The sequence below is a fragment of the Alosa pseudoharengus genome, unplaced genomic scaffold (assembly GCF_046254945.1).
Source record: "Alosa pseudoharengus isolate Yale_2024_CS ecotype anadromous, Long Island Sound unplaced genomic scaffold, YU_APseudo_1.1 YU_APseudo_1.1_scf_21, whole genome shotgun sequence".
In the NCBI taxonomy this organism is placed as follows: domain Eukaryota; kingdom Metazoa; phylum Chordata; class Actinopteri; order Clupeiformes; family Clupeidae; genus Alosa; species Alosa pseudoharengus.
In genome coordinates this window covers 30,940,018-30,965,017 of record NW_027468674.1, presented here as the reverse complement: position 1 = coordinate 30,965,017, position 25,000 = coordinate 30,940,018, and the positions used below count along the sequence as shown (strand labels likewise).

General features: G+C 40.0%; 2 protein-coding genes across 2 annotated transcripts in view; both read right to left on the bottom strand.

The window, feature by feature from the left end:
• The window catches only part of ankfn1b (ankyrin repeat and fibronectin type III domain containing 1b), a gene marked incomplete at its 3' end in the record, with an annotated part of 107,117 nt that overhangs the window by 78,780 nt on the left and 3,337 nt on the right, over positions 1-25,000 (bottom strand). The window lies entirely within an intron of this gene.
• LOC143138594 (uncharacterized) lies at positions 9,637-11,121 on the bottom strand. Its single transcript, XM_076299031.1, has 5 exons — positions 11,012-11,121; positions 10,707-10,930; positions 10,445-10,616; positions 10,183-10,310; positions 9,637-10,056 (listed from the first exon to the last, which is right to left on the bottom strand). The coding sequence occupies exons 2-5, from the start codon at positions 10,809-10,811 to the stop codon at positions 9,841-9,843; spliced, it is 621 nt and encodes a 206-aa protein (XP_076155146.1). The 5' UTR covers positions 10,812-10,930; positions 11,012-11,121; the 3' UTR covers positions 9,637-9,840.

The following is a 25,000-nucleotide window of genomic DNA, read 5'->3' as shown; positions in this document are numbered from 1 at the left end:
CAACAACAACCCCAACAGCAACAATGACAACAACAGCAACAGCAGCTGTAGCAGCTGCAAAATAATAACATGTTATTTAATATTCACAAACATTCATAAAGAAACCATTTACAGTCATTTCATCAGATGCACATGAGGAGCCTTTTTATCTCCTGGACGTGGTCCAGCGTCCATGTTCAAATAAACCCTCTACTTCTGTCCTCCAGACCTGTTGCTAAGTGACTCTATAAAATAGAGACAGAAGAGGAATCTGTGAGTGTCAGTGGTATGCCTCTGTGTCTGTGAGTGTCAGTGGTATGCCTCTGTGTCTGTCCTTCCCTGAATGTGGGGTGCAAGTGTATGTGTGAAGTGTGTGTAACCATGTGCATGTGTGTGCGCTTGTGTGTGTGTGTGTATGTGTGTGTATGTTGGCTTTTTGTTGTACTTAAGGACTTAATTGACTCATCACAGGGATTGACTGGCTTGAGGGTTCACTCACCTGGCTCTGTGGCTCCTAATTAGTATGTGATTAAATCTAAATTTCCAATTTCCACCCCCCCCCCCCCCCCCCCCCCCACACACACACACACAGACAGAGTAAAAGAAGATTATAATATGAGCACCACTTTTATCTCCAGAGAGCAGCTCTCTGACACGAGAGAGAGAGATGGAATGCTGGACAGAGAGAATAAGTAGTGGACAGAGAGACAGACTGAGGGAGTGGTGGCAGATCAGGGCAAGTGTGTGTATGCGAAAAGAGACACCGAGATAGAGAAAAATTAATCAAACTATACGTCATTCAGCCTTTAATCCAGAGCTGTCAAGAGACTGCTTGTATTAGTGTGTGTGTGTGTGTACAGTATGTGTGTGTGTGTGTGTGTGTGTGTGTACAAATATACTTGAGTCAGAAGATTAAAATGTCTTTGTCTACTTCTTTTGCCACCTCCTGCTAATAAACACAGACTTACAGATTACAGATCAAATCCACAGCTTTCCTCTAAAACATGTACCCTCTCTGGATCTAGACATCTGTCTTCTCTTCTCTCTCTCTCTCTTTGGAAAACACTGAAAGACGCCACACTGTAGAACTACAGCATATTCACACATTTCTCTACTCAATGCAGTCAGCATTCAACCATAAGCAGCCAACCCATAACACACAGAGCATGTACACAGTCACACCAAACTGCACGTGTGTCTGACTTTGATTACAGCGCGGCTGCTCCTGCTGCTGCATGCACCTCTCCCTATCTTGCCAAGACACATAAATATACACACACACACACACACACACACACACACACACACACACATACACACACCACACACAAACAAACACACACGGGAAATACAAACAAATACACACAAACACACACGTGTGTACCTGGCCTCAGCTGCTGTGTAACAGTAGCTTCCACTCCGGCGAGATTCTCTGCCTCCGCGGATCTCGTCTCGAGACCGCCGGCGGTTGAAGTAGTCCGTGAGTTTACCGAAACTCGCCATACTGTACGTATGTGTGTGAGGGTGTGTGTGTGTGCGTGTGTGAGAATCCCGCTCCTGTCATCTAACCACACCCCCTGACGGGTCCCTGCTTTACCTGGCTCTCCTCGTCACACATGCCCACACACACTCGCATCCTCTCGGGCAGTCTCCAGCAGGTGCACACACACACACACACACACACACACGCGCACACGCGCGAGGTTACAGAGAGAGCGCGCTAGGAGAGCGAGCCAATGCCGTGTCCTCCATGGCTAGCGTCTGCTCACGCACACACACACAAAAAAAACACATACACACACACACACACAGAAAATATATTGCGCTGAAAATAGCAGCGTTTGTGACTGCCTTGCAACCAACACAGCAGGAGCAAAATCCCTACTGCTCTCCTCTGCTGAGCGGGAGAGTGGGGGAGAGAGAGAGAGAGAGAGAGACGACCGTGTGAGTGTGTGGGGATGCATGTGTGAGAGAGACAGAGAGCGCGAGAGAAAGAGAGAGAAAGAGAGAGAGAGAAAGAGAAAGAGAGAGAGAGAGAAAGAGAGAGAGAGAGGGGGGGTTACTGAGAAGAAGGAGGGAGCACACAGCGTGAAACAGAAGAAACAGAGGGAAGCAAGCAAGAAAGAGTGACAGGGGGAGAGGAGGAAGAAATTACATTTTCTGGGCAAACAGTATTAGAGCAGCATCTGTGTTGCAGCGAATCTCATCTGCTCTCTCCCTCTAGTGCTCACTCTCTCACAACCTCTCCTCTCTTCCCCCGGCTCAGTCAATCCCTCTCTCTCTCTCTACTCCCTACTCACTCTCTCACAACCTCTCCTCTCTTCCCCCGGCTCAGTCAATCCCTCTCTCTCTCTCTACTCCCTACTCACTCTCTCACAACCTCTCCTCTCTTCCCCCGGCTCAGTCAATCCCCCTCTCTCTCTCTCTCCTCATTCTCTCACAACCTCTCCTCTCTTCCCCTAGCTCAGTCAGTCCCTCTCTCTCTTTCTCTCTCTCTCTCTCTACTCCCTACTCACTCTCTCACCTCTCCTCTCTTCCCCTAGCTCAGTCCCTCTCTCTATCTGTGATTTCTCTCCATCATTGTCTTTCCATCACACACACAAAAAACCATGAACATGAACACACACTCACACACACACACACACACAGAGAGAGAGAGAGAGAGAGAAACACACACAGCCTCTCTCCCTCTGCACTCAACATCAGAGAGAATAGAGGCACTGCAGAGGATGTGCAATGATAGAGTGTGAGAGTGAGAGAGGCAGTGAGGGAAACAGACAGGGAGAGAGAGAGAGAGACAGAGAGAGAGAGAGAGAGAGAGAGATAGAGATAGAGGGAGATAGGGAGTGTGGTGGGGTGAAAATGATAATGGGAACTGGCATCACACCTTTCAGTCGTCCATGACATCTTCCATCTTCCAAAGAGTGCTTCTCATTCCCATTTGTTAGCCACATTGGACATACAACCTTTGTAATATTTTTCATAAAATTATTTCAAATGACTTGAGTGTTTTTGTATTCAGTTCAACAGAGCATTGAGCTCTCATCCTCGTCTAAAGGGAAAGGCATGGCAAGTTCAAAGCCACATAAAATTGGTGAACAAGACAAGATTCTGTACTCACAGGCATTCACTAATACCTGCTACTCCCTCTACAGTAGCAAGCACTCTGTGTTCCGCAGTTGCACTTCCTTCCATCATTCACACATGTACACACACACACACACACACACACACACACACACAACCCCCCATACACCCAAACCCACACACAGAGTATCTGTGAGAAAAGCCTCTAACTTGGTTCACATCCATAATTAATGTGGACAGCGTGGGTTGCCAGATCCTCTCAGCGGAGACTCCCCATTCATCTTCAAGAGCTGATGCTTAAGGAATCGATAGAGCGCATGCAGCCATGAGCTTCAAGAGGAAGGGGAAGTCGGGGAGAGAGGACCGCAGGGCGGGGAGACACCCCGCTACTGACCGCTAGACTGCCCGCGCCTCACTGCTGATTTCTGCTCCCTCTCCTTCTCTTTCTTCCCTCTGTTTCTTCTCCACCTCCGTCTCTGTGTCTATCTGTGCGCTTTGCCTCTTTCTAATGAATTGCTCCCCAGGGCAGTGTGCCGCTGACGTCAGGCGGCAAAATCATCAATGAATGCACATTCACACACAAACACATGCACACACACACACACATAAACACACACACGCACATACACACACACACACACATAAACACACACACACACACACACACACACACACACACATACACACACACTCACTAAATTGGTCAGGGAACACGTGCTACTTTGGTGAGAAATTTTGCGTCACTGTGGCAAGTTGAGTAAGTGTGTGTTCCAGAATGTAAATTGATAGAGAGGTGAGGATTAGAGGGGCTCAATGATTTCTTTATGACTCATCCACCTAAGTGAGAGTGAGTGTGTGTGTGTGTGTGTTTGTGTGTGTGTGTGTGTGTGTGTGTGTGTGTGTGCATGTGTGCTTTTGTGAGATCATTTTGACCTCATTCAGTAATGTCTTGTAACTGCCAAGGCAAATAAAAACACACTTGATATTTCAACATTAATATGTCAATGAAGACGTTAATTTATAATATCCTGCAGTAAAAAAAAAAGAATAACTTTCTCTAAATGTTTACTGTGAAACGACAATCTATCTCCCTCTCTCTGCAAATGAGTCATCAATATGTTTTTGGAGTTTCTCTGTCAGTAACAATTTGGCCAATGTGTTTGTGCAAATACAGATCCACTCTCAACACAAACACCCACCCACACAGATGAACCCATCAATAGCGACTTCCCTGTTCCCTGAAGTGAGACTTCCTGCTCTAATCCTCTCATGATTAGTGACAAATCGATAGGTTGCGTTGGAGATGTGGGACTGTGCCCCTGGCTCTGTGTAATCACATACATTATGCTACAGTGCGTAGAGTACATGCAACACACACACACACACAAACACACACAGAGGGTGAGAGTGAGTGAGAGTGTGAGAGAGAGAGAGAGATGACACACAGATTTCTGATGTATGCTCACAGGATGTTAACAAGAGCGACCATTTATAACTGACTAACTCATAGTGCTAATTACTCATCTACCCCATGCACATTTGCCTGTGTTTATGAATGTCCCTGGTTGTGTGTGTGTGTGTGTTTGTATGTGTATATAGGTATGCACATGTGTGATGTATGTGTGCATGTATGTGTGTACATGAAGTCATTCACAGTTTGAGTTCAATATCCTGGATGCGTAGGTATGTTTGCATCATGGCTGCCATTTCTGGATGACATATATGAGTAGCACAAAACCTGCATGTGTGTGTGTGTGGGGGGGGGAGAGGGTGTGTGTCACTGGGATGACACATGTTGGGCTCCAAGGCTCACAGACAGATGGAAAGACAGAGAGAGGGAGACGGAAAGAGGAAGAGGACATTTGGGTGAAATGATGTCTTGATCATTTGTCATGTCATGATCCAAAAACCGTAAACAGCTGGGAGACATGAAGATTAACGCCCCCATACACACAAACACACAAAAACATACACACTCACACGCGTTACATACACACATAGTGTAAAGTCACCACAGCTAGCTATGCTGAGGGTATGCTGAGCATATCAGAGAAATGAAAAGCAAGGGGAGAGGGAGAGAGAGATGTTGAAGGAACAGTAAGGGAACTCAACAGATGAACTCTGACCTTTGACCTAAGAGGTTAGCCCCTGTGCTTTCATGTGCAGAAGAACACCAAAGATAACAGAGATCTGGATAAGGTAAACAAACAGAGAGACAGATTGCTTCTGTCACTGATGCTGCACCACTACACTATGTGTCACTAACCAAGCATAGCCATCTTCTTCCTCTTTCTTTTCAAAGCTGCACCATGGCAGATTTGCTTGTCAAGCCGTGCTGGCCAGAAGTTGGAAAACAAACCCCCGCATTTCTCACTCCCTGCCCAATGCAGCCCATCAACCTCTGACTAGATCAATTTGTGTGTTGGCACGCAACCCCAAACAAATCTAGCATTTGGTAAAGAATGTAGCTCTGCTTGAATTCAATCTCTTGTAGTAGGTTTCAACAGTGACAAAGGATACATTGTAAAAAAATATTTGGAAAGTGTGCTAGCCGGGAAGACAAGAGAGGACTGGTAACAAGGGGTACCTAATCTATTACACAACAATATCCATTTCCATGTTCCATAAGTATTAGGGTTTCTGCTTAAAAAAAGGTGATTATATTTTGAGAGAGGCCTCTGTGCTGAAAGACAATGAAAAGAATCTTGCATTGTCACAAATACATGCATACAGAAAGTATTCACAGCAATTCAACATTTTGTTATGTTTCAGACTCCTCTTAAAATGGATTCAATTCAATGGATTCAAATCACACAATACTCCAACACTCCACAAAAAACAGGTGTTTGGAGTATTTTGTAAATTTATAAAAAATGAAAGATTGTAATATTCCATTTACATAAGTATTCAGGTCCTTTTTTATGAGGCTTGTAATTGAGCTCTGGTGCATTCAACTTCTATCAATTGTCTTTGAGATGCTTCTACAACTTCATTGGAGTCCACCTGTGCCTAAATTAATTCACTGGACATTATTAAGAAAGGCATACATCTCTTTATATAAGGTCTCACAGTTGATGGTGTGTGTCAGAATGAAAACCAAGCCACGAGGTCAAGAGAACTGTCTGTAGACCTGCGAGACATGGTTGTGTGAGGATGCAGATCTGGGAAAGGACACAAGAAAAGTTGGAAAGTTTGGAACAACCAACAGTCTTCCTAGATCTGGCCACTCAGCCAAACTGAGTAATCCGGGACGAAAGGCCTTGGTCAGACAGGTAACCAAGGACCCAAATATGAATGATATCCAGAGTTCCTTTGAGAGGATGAGAGAAGCGTAAAGAAGGACAAACAAATCAGTGCAGCTCAGTGGCTGGTTTCTTTCACACACCACTTTGGGAATTGTGGCCAAATAGTTCAGTGTTCGTTTCATCAGACCAGATGATTTTACTTCTCATGGTGTGAGAGTCGTATTAATGCTTTTTGGGAAACTCCCGGCAAAAATGGCTTCCATCTGTCCACTCTACCATAAAGGTCTGATTGGTGGAGTGATGCACTGATGTTTGTCCTTCTTTACGCTTCTCTCATCCTCTCAAAGGAACACTGGATCTCATTCATAGTGACCATTGGGTCCTTGGTTACCTGTCTGACCAAGGCCCTTTGTGGTGTATTATGCATAGATTGATGAGAATAAAATGAATTGAGTCCATTTTAAGATGAGTCTGAAACATACAATAACAAAATGTGGAAAAAGTGAAGCGCTGTGAATACTTTCCGTACGCACTGTAATACCAAACAAGTTCAACTAAGTTTTGAGTCCCTTTAAAGAGCAAGACGTTTCCAGGGGAGCGCCGTCAGTAACGCTGCCAAGAGCAATCAGTTAGAATGCTTTGTAGAGGCCTTCGGGAGGTGTCTTGCCATTAAGATATGCTTTGGGCACATTCCAACCATAAAAGACTTGCACGCTTAAATTTTATTTTTTTATTAAATGAAAGAAAAACGAGTCAGACAGAGAGTGAGGAGGGTTGTGGTTAAAGATTTAGCATTTGGATAAATGCAGCAAACTAAACTAAAACCCAATTCCATTAAACACCTAATTTCATTAAAACACATCTCCCTCTAGTGACAGATAATGTAACAGACACAGATGAGTACACAACCTGATAAAAGAAGGTATTATTTATTAGTAATACATTATACAGCATTCTGTTATTGTAAATTCAGCTTGTAGCGTTCTTCCCATTAACACGTTTGCTGTTAGCTTGCAAATGTATTCTTGTCATTCACAGTGTGCTTCTATTATAATGCTATCCTAATTAAACCAGAGGTGATTCTAGAGACATACAGTGAACCCTTTGGAATTACCTGCATTAAGGTATATATGTGTCTTAAAATATTGTCCAATCTTCACCTGAATTACACTATTGAACAAAGACAAACTGTTTTCACTGATAACAGACATATTATTGCATTGTTCATCCATATTGAACACATCATTCAAACCTTCACAATGCTGGTTGGAAAAAGTAAGTACACCCCAAGTCTAATGGCTTTAATAAAAGCCTATTTCAGAAGTTCACAAATATGGAGTTCAATCAATAAAACAAGTTTGAACGTGTGGTCTAGAGTTACTTTAGCTAATACATAATAATACATTCATCAACATTTTGAGTTTGCTTTTCATGAGAAGCATACTCTGATGTGAACCACGCCTTGTAAGAAAAAGAACTCAGAATACATACAACAAAGAATTGTTGATCTTTATGAAGCTGGAAAGGGCTACAATGTAATCTCAAAGAGTGTAAATATTCATCAGCCCACATAAACACATTGTCATACAAAGAGATCATTTAGTACTAGTGTACTTAGACATGAGCACCCAGATAGGAGGACACCAAATGCACAATACAGAATTGCCAATAAGGTGAAGAAAAAACCATAGTAACAGCTCAACTGGTTCATATCTATTCATGAGTCATGAATCTGTTCATCTGTTCATCCGACGTCATAGGTTCAACAGATTTTTGGTTGCCACATTATTGCATTATGACTTAACCCTTAGAACCCTAAGCTGTTTTTAGGGCATTTTCACTACCTTTATTCATAAGGATTTATTCTGGTCATTGTAAGTGCCACACACACATATTATATATTGTTTTTTTCAGCAGAGTCTAGGCTATCCAGATCTGCCATCATTTCATGTATTAGTACTAGCATTGATTTTATTTTTAAAGAATTAAAATATAAAAATCTTATTATAAAATTTTTTTTTGACCTGTATCTCACCACAGCAAGCTCATAGCTGTACATGCATTCCATGTGTGTGTAGGGCAGACTGTCCTGAAACGGGCAATATAATTGCCATGTTGGAGGGATACTCTGGGGCTGAGCAATTTACAGAAATATGTGGTGTGTGATTTACGGAAATAAATGCCATTTTTTATTTAGCAATGAAAAATGACCATTCTGCGCTCCATATCTGTGACACGAACTGATCTGACCTGACTTGACCCAAGTTTGCCTGTTAGCATGTGTGACTATGGTGTATGCACACATGATGATTCTCAACTTTTTACTGCATTGCCATGAACAAAGTAAAGGCAAAGAAGGTGTTTCTTTGTTGAACAAATTGGGATGCAATGTGACCCTTGAATTGGATGCCATGCAGGAATTTGCTAGGATCTCAAAACCGGATTATGGACATGTTTTGCCATAGAGAAACAGACGATAGCGTTGGATTATAAACATGCTTTGCCACAAAAACAGACAAAAACGTGGGGTAAGTCCAGCTATATGAAGTTATTATTTTGCTGACACTTCGTCTGTTTTATAACCCAGAAGGATGTATTTGGTATCAAATGATAGCTCTGTGTCTCCTCTTTCATCTAACATACGTGGCATATATATCCGATCACGGGTCCGCGAGTAATTACTCCGAGAGTAATGGGTGTGCAGTGTTGGTTTGTGTACATGACGTTAATATTTTGCAGTCACTTCGTCTGTTTTTATAAGCCAGAAAGATCCATGGTACCAATGGATAGCCCTGTTTCTCCTCTTTCATCTGATATGCTTGCCATATCTGTGCGTACACAGTAAAAACAGAAGTGTTAATTTTACTCTTTAAGAGTTGAATTTAACTCTGTGTCAGATAACATTTGGTCCCACCCTAAACTAGTGTAAAATTTACTCTGTAGCCAGTGTAAGATTTTCAGAGTTAATTCTACTCAATATTGTGTAAAAATCAACAATGACCTGTGTAAAAATATTTAACACTGTAGTCGAATTACACTGTTAAGAGTAATGTGATTACACTTTATAGAGTTAATTTAACTACAAATTTACTTAAAAAAAAACACACTTTAAAGTGTAATAATATTTACTTTTAATTTCTCTACAGTGTTATTTTTAATGTAAATCTTATGATGTGGTGTTACTGAATTACAATAATGAACTAATATCTAATGAAAAGAGAAAAACAAAAACACAAGATGACAGCACCAGCATTTATTGTAAATATGTGAATTCACATTGCAAACACATTGCCCTCTTGCTTTGTCTATAAAAACTAAAATAATAACACTTAAAAATAAAATACTACACAATGCTTACCAAAGAAAAGACAAGGACTTCCTTGGTCACTTTCGATTTTTTTTTTGTGCTTGCAAAGAAACATCAACTAACGCACAATTCTTGCACGCAACTTGACAACTCTTGGAGTCTCCTTTGTTTCCCCCAGATCAATGGTATAGATAGTTGTTTGCACAAAAGTGTAAAAGCTGCTCAAGGAAGAACTGTACGACATACCAAAGACACATAATGGGCTTTAAAGAGTTCGTCAAAAGCTCCCACTGAACCTGTTGCCTTGCATTGAAGCGCATGCTTGTCAATCACAACGAAGTAGGAGTGAATGCTGCTCTGTGTGGATCCCTGGGCGAGAAGGTAGGGCTGAGTACTTTGGGTGATGTTGTCTAGATGCTGCTGCACACTGGTTCCAACCTACAACAAAATAAATTCAACAGAATTGTTTTAGTAACTAATCTCTAACAATAAATCAGATCACCTCAAACTGTGCATGAGATTGAAGTGATAGGAAATATATATTTTAACAACTGCCAAGCATACCTTTTGAAATCTGATGAGCTGATCTATAGCTTGAGATGCAGACATCTTTCCCAGACTCTTTCGACCTTGTGCAGATGGTGGTAGCAGATGTAGCAGCAGCAAGATGGCAGACATGTCACTGTCCCAGCCTACAAATAAGTAAAGAAACATCTGATTAACATTATGCCATAATAGTATTCAATTATCAACTTGCACAATTACCAAAATGTGTACTGCAGACCTACATAATCAACAATATGAAGTAAAAAGGTTTGATTCTTACCATTCTCAACTTGCGCAGCTGACTCAGCATTGTGCATCAAGTCCAAGAGTTCTGTGGTGGGTACAAGTCCATGGCTCTCCTTTATTACTTTTGCTTTGAAAGTGGTTGGCCACCTCTCTAAGAATTTGTTGGCTGTGGTCTCACCAAACAGAAGTCTGAAATCTTGTTCCACCTGCAATGCAACACACATAGACATGAGTGATGAGTGATAACTGATGCTGCATTGGATATATTAGTGATGCAGCGAACTGAGATGTCGTACCAGTCCTGGTGTGTCCAGAAATCGTGGAAAGACCAATAAGACATCTGATGATTTGTTTTCATCATTGACCATTGCTTGCCGATAAATGAAGGTCGTTTTCATCATCTCATGGACAGTGTCTTCATCAGCAGAGTGTCTCAAAACACTAATAGCTGCTTCCACATCCTCATCAGATGGCACTTTGTCAAAGGTGAAGGGTTGTCGACCATGGCCTGGCCCACCAACTTAAGACAAAATACAATGTCAAAGACTTTCTGCACAATCCACAAATCACCAACATCATTGTTACTGATCAGTAAACATACCTTTTGGAGATTTGCTGACTGAAGCGCATCTTTCCTCTGCAGTTTTTGTTTGTAAGGTCTTTAATCGCCATGCAAGGTATCCAGAACCACTCTTCGGATCGTAGTAATGCTCCTATGTGATTATAAATACATTACACACAAAAGAGTACTACAACAGTTCAGAGACGTGCATAATGTTGCAATGGCCCTTATACTTACATATCATGTTGTGAGTATGGGTCTTCCAGATAGGGAAACAAGGCGACTATCCCCTGGGCATAAGTCACTCCGACACTTTAGGGGGGTGATGTCCTAGCATATGAATTCAAAGATAACATCTTTCAATTGATATTGTACAACCCAATTTACATTACTGTTACTGTAAATAATAACAATGTTTCTTTCAGCCCATCTACATATGTAATGCTTACCCATGTGTTTCTGTCATCTCAGCAGCAAGTATGTTAATCATCTGTCTTCTGGTGGCATCTGTCAAAGATTTGTTTTTTGCATAATGAGTTCACCACCAGGCTTTGATGTTAGAATTTCTTCAATCAACTTTAGGTGGAATAAAATGCAATTTTAGTCATTTTAAAACCATATGTAACACTGAAAATAGTTATTTAAAAAACACTTCCCATGATATGATACAACATTCAGACTGGACTTAGCAGCAATTTCCACTACCTACCGTTTTTGCCTTATAGTTTATTCGGCATGGCCTTTTAGGATGGCTTTGTTCACCAGCGGCTGCTTCTTCATTAGGGTCACACAGAGAGAAATTCTGAACGACGGTGTCATCAGATGTTACTAAGCATGATGATTGAGAGGCAGCTGTTAATTTGTATAAAACATAGAAATATATTACATGAGGCTGTTATTTTTAAGACGATAAATGTTCTCATTCCAGCCTTTAAACTAAATAAACACATTTCGAAATTGTCTGAATGAGTACCAAGTCCTTCATCGCCTAGAATGATACGAAAGGTTCCAGGTGATTGCTTCAATACTTCTTCAAAAACCCCTGAGTCAACTTCTGTGTCAGACTGGTCATACACCTTAATGTCTGGCTGTCTGCTCTCTGGTATGTTGAATTTTAGGCAAACTGGTTCAAAAAAAAAAGAAAAAGGGAAATAATTAAATGATGGTGATCCCCATGTTTTTCCTTCTTGCAAGAACCAAAGGTCAAATAACAATTATTTAAGTTAGCCTCATGTATTCACAAAAATGTTTAAAGACAAAGTTAACTAGTTCTCGTAATATAATAGGTTAATGCTGTACTCTTGCAATAGAGTGAGATATTGCTTTAATCTAATGTAGCCTACTCACCTTCTTTCAAGAAAGCATCAAATGTTGGTTCAGACAGCTTCACATATTTTTGCTCTCCCCTGAACTGAACACGCAAAAGCATTGTGCACCTGTTGAGAGGTAAAAATATATATCAAAAATCATAATTTAAGCTAGTTCAACTAAGAGAGTTACCTATTCGTTTTTCTATGCAAAATAGAGTACACTGTAACTACAAAGGTTACAGAAGGCAAAGTCGTGCTGGTTGAATAATTTATACTCCGCAGCAAATTGGGTGAAGTGAAGTTCACGTAAATGAGGCGCTAGCTTCTTGTCCCATTCGCTAGCAAATTGAGTTAGCTAGCTCATTCATTAGCTATTTCAATTCGCTCTGGTTTCTGTAAACAGTAACAGTTAAAATGGTTAAGCCACGTTAAACGAACCCATCATGCAATCAGTGAACTAAGTTATCATTTTATAACACTAACATTAACTATGAGACCAATAGTATGCTAACAGTAAAGTTACCAGCATAAAAAACGCTAGAATAGAATAGTGTTGGGAAACTAACGTTAGCGAACAAAAGCTAAAATCTTATAAAGGTTGTGTTGTTAGCGACTGAGCTAACGCTGTTTTAAGCATTTACCATTCTTACCAACTTCATTGATGAAAATATTGCAACACTAACAACATCCACCATAAAGAAAGACAGAAAAGAGTTACTGGATGCTAGCTTGCTTATAGTAAGCTAGCCTACATTCCCTTGTCGTTACACCATGACAAGCACAATCTATCTTCAGACTGCCAACGTAACGTTAGCAGCTTCAAACGAACTGATTAAGTTAACATTAACGTTACCTATGCTTAGCTCTAGAAAACGGACAGTAGGCCTATTTCTTACCTCAATGCAGGGAAAACCTTGGTCTGAACTGATGTGTCGAACATTTGAACTAATGCCCAATTTGCCAGCTGATAACGTTAACGAACTCACTAATTTACAAGGTGGGGAGTTACCGTTACCGCCATATGGAAATCGACGACATAACGATAGAGATGGTTGCTTGCAACTAACACAACAAAAAAAATAGCCTATGTACATTTGAAAAAAGACCGGTTTGTTGTTCACAACACAGAAATGTTAACATTACTTACCTGACAATATCAGTTGGCTACTCCTTCGCAGTCGTCCTTCAGCCTCGGTAGTTGGCCTACAGCAGCAGAGTGGCGGGTAACCTATTCATCACGCTGTAGAGTTGAATTTTTCACTGCATGTCTGCAGAATTTTACTCTTACTTTTAACTCCACTGATAGAGCAACTTTACTCTCCAAAATGTTGAAAATACTCCATCTGGGTTTAAATAACTTTACTCTGAAATATTAACACCCCATTTTTTACTGTGTAGTCTCTTTGGAAAGCCCCACTTCTTCTCTGTCATGCAATAAAGGTTTTATCTAGTTGCGAAGCAATGTAACAGAGAAGAAAGGGTGTGTTTTTTGACGCACTTTGCGTCAATCGGGTTCTAAGGGTTAACAACTAAATAGGACACCACAGTGGAAGCAGTGTTTTCTAAAAAAAACATTACTGCGTGCTGGACATTTGCTAAAGAGCACCTTGATACTCCACAATGTTACTGGGGAAATTATTTGTGATGAAAGATAAATTGAATTGCTGGAAAAGAACAATCAGCACTGTTGGACATCAAAAGGGCTCAATAAAAACATCATCAACGCTGAAGCACACTTCAGGCAGCATCACGATTTAGGGCTGAAGGCTGAAATACCTACGGAACATCGTGCAAACCTGATTCATAGTTACCATGAGCACTTTGATTGATTTAATTCCTGCCAACAGAGGTTCAACCAGTATTTAATATTTAAAGGTTTCACTTACTTTTCCCACTAGCACTATGAATATTGTATGGGTGTTTTCAATAAAGATAATAATTTTGTAATTCCAAAGAGTTCGCATACTCTCTTTTTGCCACTGTAGGCAGCGATCTGAAATAGCACTTCCATAGAGGGAGAATTATGAAAATTTAGTCCAAACAAACCTAGGCTACTATGAAACTTAAAAAAGCTTTTCCTTTGCTAGGATGTCCATTAAGAACGTTTAAAAACCGACAGAGATGAACTGTGCTGGCACACTGATGGATTTCATCTCATTTCACTTCCTCATAGTGTGTTAGATTAGGTGTCCTGCTTTTAGAGATGTTTACTCTTTTTCTGCAGTGCTTAGCAATTCACTTAATGGCACCATGTCAAAGAGCCAGGAAACTAGATGCACTGCATAGTGGTACAAAATATGACCGCCGCTCAGTCCTGTACATCCTCTCCGCAAAAATAAATCACGCTTGACAATGTGTCTCCATCTCCTATAAAGCCTGACCTTATATTTTTATCAAGAGTGGATGGGTTAACAACGCTGTCGTATGGGAGGTGAAAAACAGGATATCTTCATAAAAGGTGAGTGTTACTAGTTAGCTATGATAGCTAACGTTACCCGTTTGCTAATGTTTGCATGTTTGTAGCTATAAGTTACACAAAGTGACATCTGTTCCATCGTGTGATGAAGGCTTCATCTGAATATGTACACCCTGCCTGCCGGCGAATGACAGTTTGATAAGTAGTTTAAAAAAAAAACGTATGCCAACTGTATCATATATGGCTAGCAGGATGTCAACATTGTAGCCTACCTGCTTATCCACTCCACATAGCATCAGACAACAGACAAGAGCAGTTGGGGCAGCGAAATGCGTATAATCCTGTTAGCAATCTGTTAGGTTGTAATGTAGTAGTAATAAGTGTACGATAGTATGCATGCAAAGTAACTGTAAGTAATAAGTAGACGCAGTACAACAGTAACGTGTCATTCATTCACCACATACTCCTCTTCTCATATATCAAATCACGTACAGATGATAACGCGTTCTCGCCACCTACTGGCGAACGTGTAAGCACGTTTAGTTCAGTGTTGCCAACTATTTCAAATGGAAAGTAGCTAAAGCCAGCTCCAAAAGTCGCTAAATGTCACTAGATGACGTCGCACACTAATTTGCGTATCAATTACGTCACCAAGTCGTGACCGCCCCCCCCCAAAAAAAAAAAAAAACGGTGATGGCCCTTTAATTCCCCTTTACACCTGTTTGCTTTTCTCCAAGGCCTACTGAAATAGGCAACTTTAAGAGCCTACTTTAAATATATTTAATTTAATATACTCGTATATTTAGGGTAGGCCTAATTGATACACTTTACACTTCTGTACATCTTGTCATAGTATATACTAGAATGAGCATTAAGTGGCTGAAAATCAGTCATTTCCAACCTATTCCCAACTGCTGCATTTGCTTTACACAGCTTGAAGTCTGATTATAACTTCACCATAGGCTACACACAATTTAACCATACAACAATGGCTATATTTTTTATTTATTTAGTTAATGTCACTCGGACAGACCGACAGAATTTTTTTTCCCTCAGCCGACAGTCTGTCCTGCATTGACAACATTGAGGCTATAGCCTAAACCAGAGCCGTATACGGCTCTGGCCTAAAAACGAATGCTTTAGGTTTTTCTAACTTGTATGCTCGATTTTGAACTATCTGCTTGTGAATGAAGTTGTAGCCTACTTTCCTTTGTTGAACGGTGCTGGAAAGCATGTCCCTGTTTCCCTGTCATCATGTCATTGCTCTCGTCTCGTTGACTCTGGTTGTAGCCTAATCTCACCCGAAGTTGCTGCACCTTCCAATAACGTTGTCTGAGCTGTTAGAGCTAAAGAACATCTACTTCCGTGGATAACATGGGCTGATACTACATAGGCTAGTCATTACTTTTATAATCATGGGGCAACGCTTTGGGCGAACTCGATGTAGCCTAGGCTAATTCACAAACGAAACAGGCATGAGACTCTTATAGTCCATGAGCCACAGGCCCAAAAAGGGGCGTGTCACTACCACTTGGGGGGGCAAATTCTCACTATATTTTTCTGAAAGCTACATATCTCTGGAGTATAAAATGGTATGATAGCAAGTTGGATCTTGTAGCTTTGTGGTTGTACAGGTCTTCAAAGTTGACCTCTGATTTGAAAAAAGGAAATTCCGCCTATTGGCTTTTTTTTGTTAAACCACTCATAAGAGCCCAGACAATAATCCAAACCTCATTATTACTGATGCATATGTGGTGTTTGATGTTGGCATACATATTTTGAAGCATTATGTGATTTTGCCCTTCATTTTGGTTGATAAAATTCAACATTTATGTGTAATAATTATGAGCAAATCTACGTTTTCAGAGACACAACGTGTTGCAGCACTAATTGAAATGCCCACTACCTCATTAATCAATGTATTTCTACCTTCCTACCTCCCAGCAGAGACTTGAAATACAAATGATTACATAGGTCTGCATTGCTATGCTATTTACTATTTGTAAATGTACTATTCGGAAACACCCCCCCAAAATTCAGTAAATTAGTATTTTATTGAAACTACCCATAAGAGATATTCCAAGAGATCAAAACATCATGATTACCAATCACATATTACTTTTACATTCAAGGAATACCATATGAAAATTGTTGACATCACCACATGTACCCAGCTTAACATAAATATTATAATTTCATAATGTCCAGGGCACATGAAATACATACAGTAATTTCCTGTGTATTAGCTGTATTGTGTATAAGCCGCAGGACAGTGTTTTATACAAGTTAAAAGAAACAAAACCATATACCATATTAACTGCCCCCGTGTATTAACCTCATAGCTGAAGAAATTTTGCAAAATCAATGTATAAGCTGCAGCTAATAGTTGGGAAATTATGGTAATTGCTTCACAGGTGCTAAAATGATCTACATTATACATTTCAGTTGTACTTTTGACTAGTAAGAATATTGGAATGAGATGTAGATGAACTGGTTGGTGAAAATATTCATACTTTACACATTGTTATCATTATGTACAATTATTATTATTATTATTATTATTATTATTATTATTATTATTGTCATACTTAAAATTGTCTTTCAGCTGATGTTAAAATCATTTCCATTGAAAAGAAATAATAACTATTTTCCAAGACTTGATCTACAGACATTTACAACAGTTTTAAAAATTCTACACAGTTAGATCTGATGAGACTGAAATTGGATCAATCCATTTTCAGAGGAACATGAGTTCATCTACAGCAGGCAAAGCAACACAAGAGGTTAGGGATGATCTGATTCAGGCTCATACTACAGGCAAAGATGCAAGTTCAAGACATAGAGTCTGGAGTCAGATACACCTAAGCACTAATTCCATGATACATTGACAAAGCAAAATGTAAAGACATTTATGTGGCATGAGTCAAAAAAGAAAACACAGGCACATGGCAAGACCATCATGTTAAAGACTGGACATGAGAGAAGTCTTTTGTCACCCTCTTGGACCTTAACCATGGTCATTGGCGACACCTGAGGGGACCCCAAGGAAAACCTCTAAAGCAGCACTTGCAAAGCATTTGCAGAAACTTGCATCACTATCAGATAATGTTCCAGATGAATATAATACAGCAACAATCATTGATAAAATGTCTCTGGACCAGAAGGTCAATAACAATGTCTCAACTTTTGCAGACATTGCTGCTGCTATTCATAGCATGATCCGTAAAGAGGCAAAACAGAGGCAGATCATTTTTTAGATTAAATTCGATTAGATTTAACTTTATTGTCATTGTGCAGAGAACAAGTACAGAGACAACGAAATGCAGTTTGCGTCGAACCAGAAGTGCAAAAAAGCAGAAAAGTGCAATGTGATATACACAGTATAGGCAGCTGGTGCATAGACAGGACAAGAAATATAGTGCAGTGTAGACAGTAGGATACAGTTGTTTTGCAGAAGGTGGTTTAGAGTAGTATAAATTAAATATAAATATGTGCAGTGTATTAGCAGTTACCTTATAAGAGCAGAATAAATATGGCTATGTAATATGAACAATGTATGAACAACATGTACAGGTAGGCCTATGTGCAATGTAGTGGCAGTACCATTATAGTAGTAGTAAGAACAATATAGATATATGCAGTGTATTAACAGAATATATTACAGAAAAACGGAATAAATATGGATATTTAGTATGAACCATATAGACAGATATGTACAGTATGTACAACTATGTGCAGTGTGGTAACAGTACCATTGTAGTGCAGAAACAGTAACATTACAATAGTATTAATAATAAGTGTATGTGCAGGATGAAAAGCAGTAGAATATGGCTATGTACAGTATAAGTGTAATTACAGTATGTTCATTTGTAAATAAATAGACACTATGGGTGGGATAGGGTAGTGCAGTTGGGGGGGGGGGGGCTAGGGGATGTCCGCCTCCTTGTTGTCCCTGTCAAGGTTGCCATGGTCGTGGACACCTCAACAGGCACAGGCAAGGAGGCATCAGGCGGGGGCGGGGCAGGGGGTGATGGGGGCTAGACTAGCCCTGCTGCTAGGGTGTGTCTAGATTTCTAGGCTAATGTATGTTATCATTTAACATTAATTTCAATTCGCAATTGAAAGTAAGTAAGGTAGAATAGTAATAATCAATCATCAAGTATTGCCGTAACATATTGCTCTGAAAACTCAAATTAGCTTTTTTTTGCACATAAATCTTGAATTTTATCAACCACAATGAAGAGCAAAATCACATAATGAGTCAAAATATGTATGCCAACATCAAACACCACATATGCATCAGTAATAATAAGATTTGGATTATTTTCTGGGCTCTTATGAGTGTTTTAACAAAAAAAGCCAATAGGCGGAATTTCCTTTTTTTTCAAATCAGGTCAACTTTGAAGGCCTGTACAGCCACAAAGCTACAAGATCCAACTTGCTATCATACCATTTTATACTCCAGAGATATGTAGCTTTCAGAAAAATATAGTGAGAATTTGCCCCCCCAAGTGGTAGTGACGACCCCCTGTGGCTCATGGACTCTTACACAGCACAGCCGAACTCACTGCTCACTCAGAAGAGTAAAAAGGGACGTTACATGCCATCACATCAGAGTCTCAAAAAGTCTCCAAGAACACCAGAAAAAGTAGCTAGATTTGTCGCTAGTCGCTTTTTACAAAAAAAGTCGCTTGGGGGGTCTGAAATCTCGCTAAATATGGCGACAAAGTCGCTAAGTTTGCAACACTGGTTTAGTTAAGATTACACGATTGACATGAAACATAACATCAGCGAATCATAAATCTGAAATTATCCATGTCAACTGTCTCTATGACAGGAGACTTCATGACCGTCACTTAGAAGTGAAACCCAGCTGGACTCACAGCTTGCAGTTCGTCTGATTTGTCTACCCACGTGATGCCACATGTAATGGTAACCTAATTAAAAAAAGGAAAGAAATGTGTAGCTTTAAAAAATATCTGTTGTAGGCTACTGTGCTTGTGAATGATATACTTTATCTAACTAAAACCTTTTTCTATGTTATTCTAGGTACATCATTTCTACAGCTTGAATGAATCGCCTCTGACAACTTGGGTTGCTGTGGAAAAGGAGGGACTGATTCGATTTGGCCACTGCACCTGTATGGCCGGGTTAGGTGAAGTGTGCTCACATGTAGTGTACATCAGGAATCTGCAAGAGACTGTACATGCACAGAAGTTGTTTGCAGACTACTGATCTTAGTGTTTTGAATTGGAGGTGCAGTGTCTGCAAACAGGAATTGGCAAAACGCAAGTGTGCACAAAGAAAACAAATGAAAAGTGTTACATTTTGAATTGCACTGTTAGACAGACAATTACAGATTTATTCAATAAATAAATAAAATGCACATACATAGATAAATAAAACAGATGAATACAAATAAATACAATGCACAAAGGTATTTAAAGTGAAAATGTAATACATGTATTATTGTAATATCTAAAATGTCATATATTCATTATTATTATTATTTACAGTGTGTGTTTGTATAAATAAATCATTGCTTATTTACATTGTATTATTGTAGTATTTAACCAGAAGGAATGATTGAGGGTGCCACATTTGTAAGGGCACAGCACACATGGACTACTTTGTCTAAAACTGTTGTTCGGCCTCCCCATCCCTTAGATATGAATATGACTGTTCCTTGTGGGGATATGCCTATTAGGTATTTCATGGTGTGATGATGTTTATAGGTCGAATATGTTTGTTCTCTTGCTTCTAAGTCTTTGGGTTTTTCTATAAAAATTTCGAAACAATCAATTATGCAGGCACATCTAGGGTAAGTTTGTCTAAATATCATGGGCATTGACAGCTGAAGCTCTTCTCTCTGTGGCCAAAATAAAAATGATGGGACAAGCTTGGATGTCTTTCTCCCTTTTGGTGGCAGGGGTGTGAGAGAAGACAGACGGAACCCAATCAGGGGTCATCAGATTTGGCACCTGAAATAATAAAATAAGATAATATAATAGATAAAGCATGTTATTGCCACACAAGGTTTTGGGTATTTTCAACATTGAGTCCTGTAACGTTAGTTCCAGGTCTTTCTAGTAACTATCAAGTCTGTTAGCAAGATAGCTGCATAAGGGACTAGGATTAACTAGCTAAATTGTGTGAAGCAGACAATATGTATTAATAATCGAGCAGTAATAATTCCTCCGTAAATAATCTAGCTCTACTGTTGGGTCATCTCTGGTTCTCATTGAAAACCATAGATATCACAAACCTCAAAACAACCTATCACACAACTTTTGTTGTTGTTAGCAAAAGACGACAGCTGTTAGCCTAGCTTAGACTCATAACACAAACAGCTGACTCGCGGAACCAGCTGGTGGTGTTGATTGACGAAACTACAGGGTAACTTAAGACACGATTAATTACATGATCATACACCCATTGTATTCAAACAAATGTTGAAATTACCTTTGATGAAATGATCACTGCACAGACGTGTAGGGCCTATACTGTGAAGGTTGCCAGGTCCCATTTCCTGAAACGATTTCACGTCTGATAGCCTGTATCCATAGTTGTCTTCTCTCTGAATTCTCCTTATCAGATCCGGTATGCTTAATGACTCTATCCCTTTATGCAAGCGAAACATTTTACAAGTATGATCAGTTACTTTACTTGTAGCCTAAAACATGCTCTTCCTTACTTGAAACTCCTTTGTTGAAATACAATAAATTGAAGACTGAAACTAAGGAGTAGTGTAGTGGGTGTTTGGGAATGAATGTTAGCTCAGATGCTCACATTTATTATGACCGCCGCTAGCGAAGCTAGCGAAGCGGTCATATAGGGATTGTCAAAGTTTTTTTTTTTTTTTTTTTTTTTTTTTTTTTTTTTTTCCGTCATCTACTTCCTGAAATTTTGGTCAACGATACCCGGGGCACCGAAACACCAGGGCACATGAAATTTGGTGGGTATGTAGCCCCACTAGACTTTTACGGAAAAATTTCGTTTGGTCCCCGGGGGCCACTCCCCCTCCGCGCTGGGCCCCCGAAACCCAAAAAATGCAGTTTTTCCTCAATAACTACCTGAACCGTGGCACCGAGGATGAAGAAATTTTTATGGTATGTTGGTCTCAAGGGCCCACATCAACTTAGCCCATAATCACTCATTTGTGATTTGCACCCCCCCGGTAAAAAATGAAAATGCAATATCATTCTGCTTTAATCGCCCCTCTCTTCAGTAAAGACGTTCAGAACTGCACCAAATTTTATGTGTATGATTAACCTGACATTCTCTGGGGGTATGCCAAGTTTCGTAGAATTTCATCCATGGGGGGGTCTAAAAAATTAAGTTATGTGTACATTTAGTGACTCTACACTCATTGGCCTGTAGATGGTGGTGCACACATATACACATGCACACACACACACAGGCACCCACATACTATCGGTATTAGAACGGCCGATACATAATTACAAATTCAGTAGGATTAAAAGAAAACCAAAATAAATATTCATCATCATCATCATGGCTGCATTTCCAGTATTGGCGATAAGTAGTCGTTTGTCCACTAGATGGCGCATCGTTGCAGTGAGACGTAATTTTGTTGGAAGTTAATCTTAAATGGGTTGGAAAGACACTATGCTTCCTACAAGGACAAGACTGTAGGCTACAGTAGTTTAACGTTACCGCAGAGAACGTCTAAGGGTAGGATGATTTCTGCATGACATGTAATTCCCATTTCCTCTTGAAGCCGAAATAAATCTGAGAATGTTTATCGGACATGCTTGTTTTTTACTGCAGGTAGGCTACGTTAATCCTATCAATAGCAGAACGTAGGTAAAATAATGTTACCGTTAGCATGGTTGAGTGATGGAGGCCAATTTGATTATTGATGTATTTGTAGAAAACCATAAATGCGTTTATAAGCTACCAAGCAAATCGATAACAGCACTAATTGTATCTTTCGACTGTCATCTCATTTGCTTATGACCATAACCTAGGCTACTAACAGGAGCTAAGTGAGTTAGCCACAACACGTTCGCTACGTGATGGTTTTTAATGGAAAATATATAGGCTACCTGAAAGATAACCTGTCTATGATCCCGTGATGATCTACAATCTCCATTTAAACCAGATGTTTTAGAGCGCACGTTGAGATGTATTCAGGGCAGGGCTGTACCTACACATATTTGTTGCACGTGCTACAAAAATCATTCTTTGCGATGAATGATTTAGTACCAACGTTACAAGGGTCAGATACAGTTTTGCCTATGGCTATTCCGTGAGACTGAGGCGCTTTTTGTTTGTTCGAAGTGCGTGTTTAGGGTGTGAGAGGGGAGTCGATGTGCTTTGATTCCAGCTTGGTAGTTGTAGTCTATGCGATTAAAAAAACACGTGTGTGTGAAGTATCCAAACAATGATAACGCTTTCATTATGGCTGCTTTAGCCACAGACCTTGAGCTACTGTACAGTGGGTTGGGTTCCGTTTAGAAGTGTCCACTTCATTCGCCCTTTCCGTGATTCACAGCTACGTGAAATGTATTACTACTGATATGCAAAACTATTAACTTTTTCGCCAAGAGGTGGCAGCTTGATACTGTAAGGTGTAAGCCATTGGTTCCAACGGAGATTTTATTTGGGTCGCCAGCATAGCCCAGCGACAATTTGTGTTGTGTAATAGGCCTAGCATAGGGCCTACCTTATATAGCTTATAGTTTGTTAACAGTCACGGTTTTGTCATAACTCCCTCTATGCCTTTTTGCATTTAGAATAGCTCTAAAACCGGGGGGCGAACACGTCGCAGGGGGGGCGCCAGTGCGTGGATATCTCAATCGCAAAATTAAACAATATTTCTATCGGGCGCCTACCATGGACTAGGCTGGGTGAAAATCAAAAGATTGCGTCAAAAGATTGAGCTTAACCATTGACCTCATGGTTGCAAAATGCAAGGGAACATGAATCAGCATATTATTTGCACAAACAATAACGGAGAGTAGCTCTTCAACTTTGCCCGTTAAAATGTGTATGAACAGTCTCGCAACGCATTTCATGAAGGCCCTTTGGACATGTCAGTTATTTGCACCACTGGGAAAAACGGCATTTTGTTTTAGACTACTGGTATTTCATTTGTGCATTGACAATAAAGCTGAATATCATTTGAACTAGATGACTAAACTTATGCATATGTAGAAGAAGAAACATTCACAAAAATCCATGACATGACCTCTCTTCTTGATAGCTGTTGAAAACTGCATGGAACTGACAGGGATTGTTTTGTTTAATAATAAATAAATAAATACATTATGCTGCTACCTTCTGCTTTTCCCAAATACAATGTAGCCTACAGGTGTACCTTTCATCAGTCCAGTGGAATGGATGGACTGTGATGAACTGCCCTACTTGTGATTGTTTAGAGATTTTAAAGGTTTTATAACAATGTTACAGATTTTTTGGCCCAGAAACAAATCTATTCACCTTTGCAGCGCCAGTAGGCTACTTTGTGTGCGGAATGTGTGCAAACACACATTTCAAACAAGCATACACAAAAGTTTCAAGAGTGGGGAATGGAGTAGAAGATGGAGACAAATTCATTAATATGATTTATTTTCGCGGAATGGATGTGCAGGACTGAGCGGCGGTCATATTTTGTACCGCTACGCGGTACATCTAGTTTTGTGTAGATTTATTGTGGTCCTAATGCAACATTTTACAAAGCACTGACAAGGACTGTGACCGAGTCAACTGCTGAAAAACCTATTTAGCAAGCAGAAGTGTCCCAGCCCGGTGTTTAGGATGTATCGTAGACAGGTATATGCCCTACTGTACATCTTCCATCAGAAAACTATTGCAGTAGCGAATGTTAGCGTTGTGGCTACCTTAGCTCCTGTCAGTATGGTCAGAAAAGAATGTAATGACAGTCGAAAAAGACAATTAGAGTGCTTTTATCCATTTGCTCAATATAACCGCGTTTATGTTTCAAAAATACACCAACAATCAAACTAGTCTAAATTACTCAACTGCTATGCTAACGTTAACATTATTTTACCTATGGACATAACATTAAGCTGGCGTAAGATTAACGTTCCTGCAGTAAAAAGCAAGCATGTCCGATAAACATTTTCAGGTTTATTTCGGCTTCAAGAAGAAATGTGAATTACATTTCACATCAAAAATAATTGGCAATACCGATAATTTAGAAAATGCATAATATCGGCTCGGTGTGTGTATGCACGCCTGTGTGTGTTTGTGAGAGAGTGTGTGTGAGACAGTCCTGCCTTGTAGCTCCTCTCCTTATCATCCTCTACCAGCAAC

Excerpts from the sequence above, each read along its gene's own strand:
- LOC143138594 (XM_076299031.1), bottom strand. The coding sequence starts at position 10,811 with ATGATGAAAACGACCTTCATTTATCGGCAAGCAATGGTCAATGATGAA. Across the intron at positions 10,311-10,444 it reads AGCTGCGCAAGTTGAGAATG|GCTGGGACAGTGACATGTCT; the intron begins GTAAGAATCAAA and ends ACTTATTTGTAG. Across the intron at positions 10,057-10,182 it reads AGCTCATCAGATTTCAAAAG|GTTGGAACCAGTGTGCAGCA; the intron begins GTATGCTTGGCA and ends ATTTTGTTGTAG.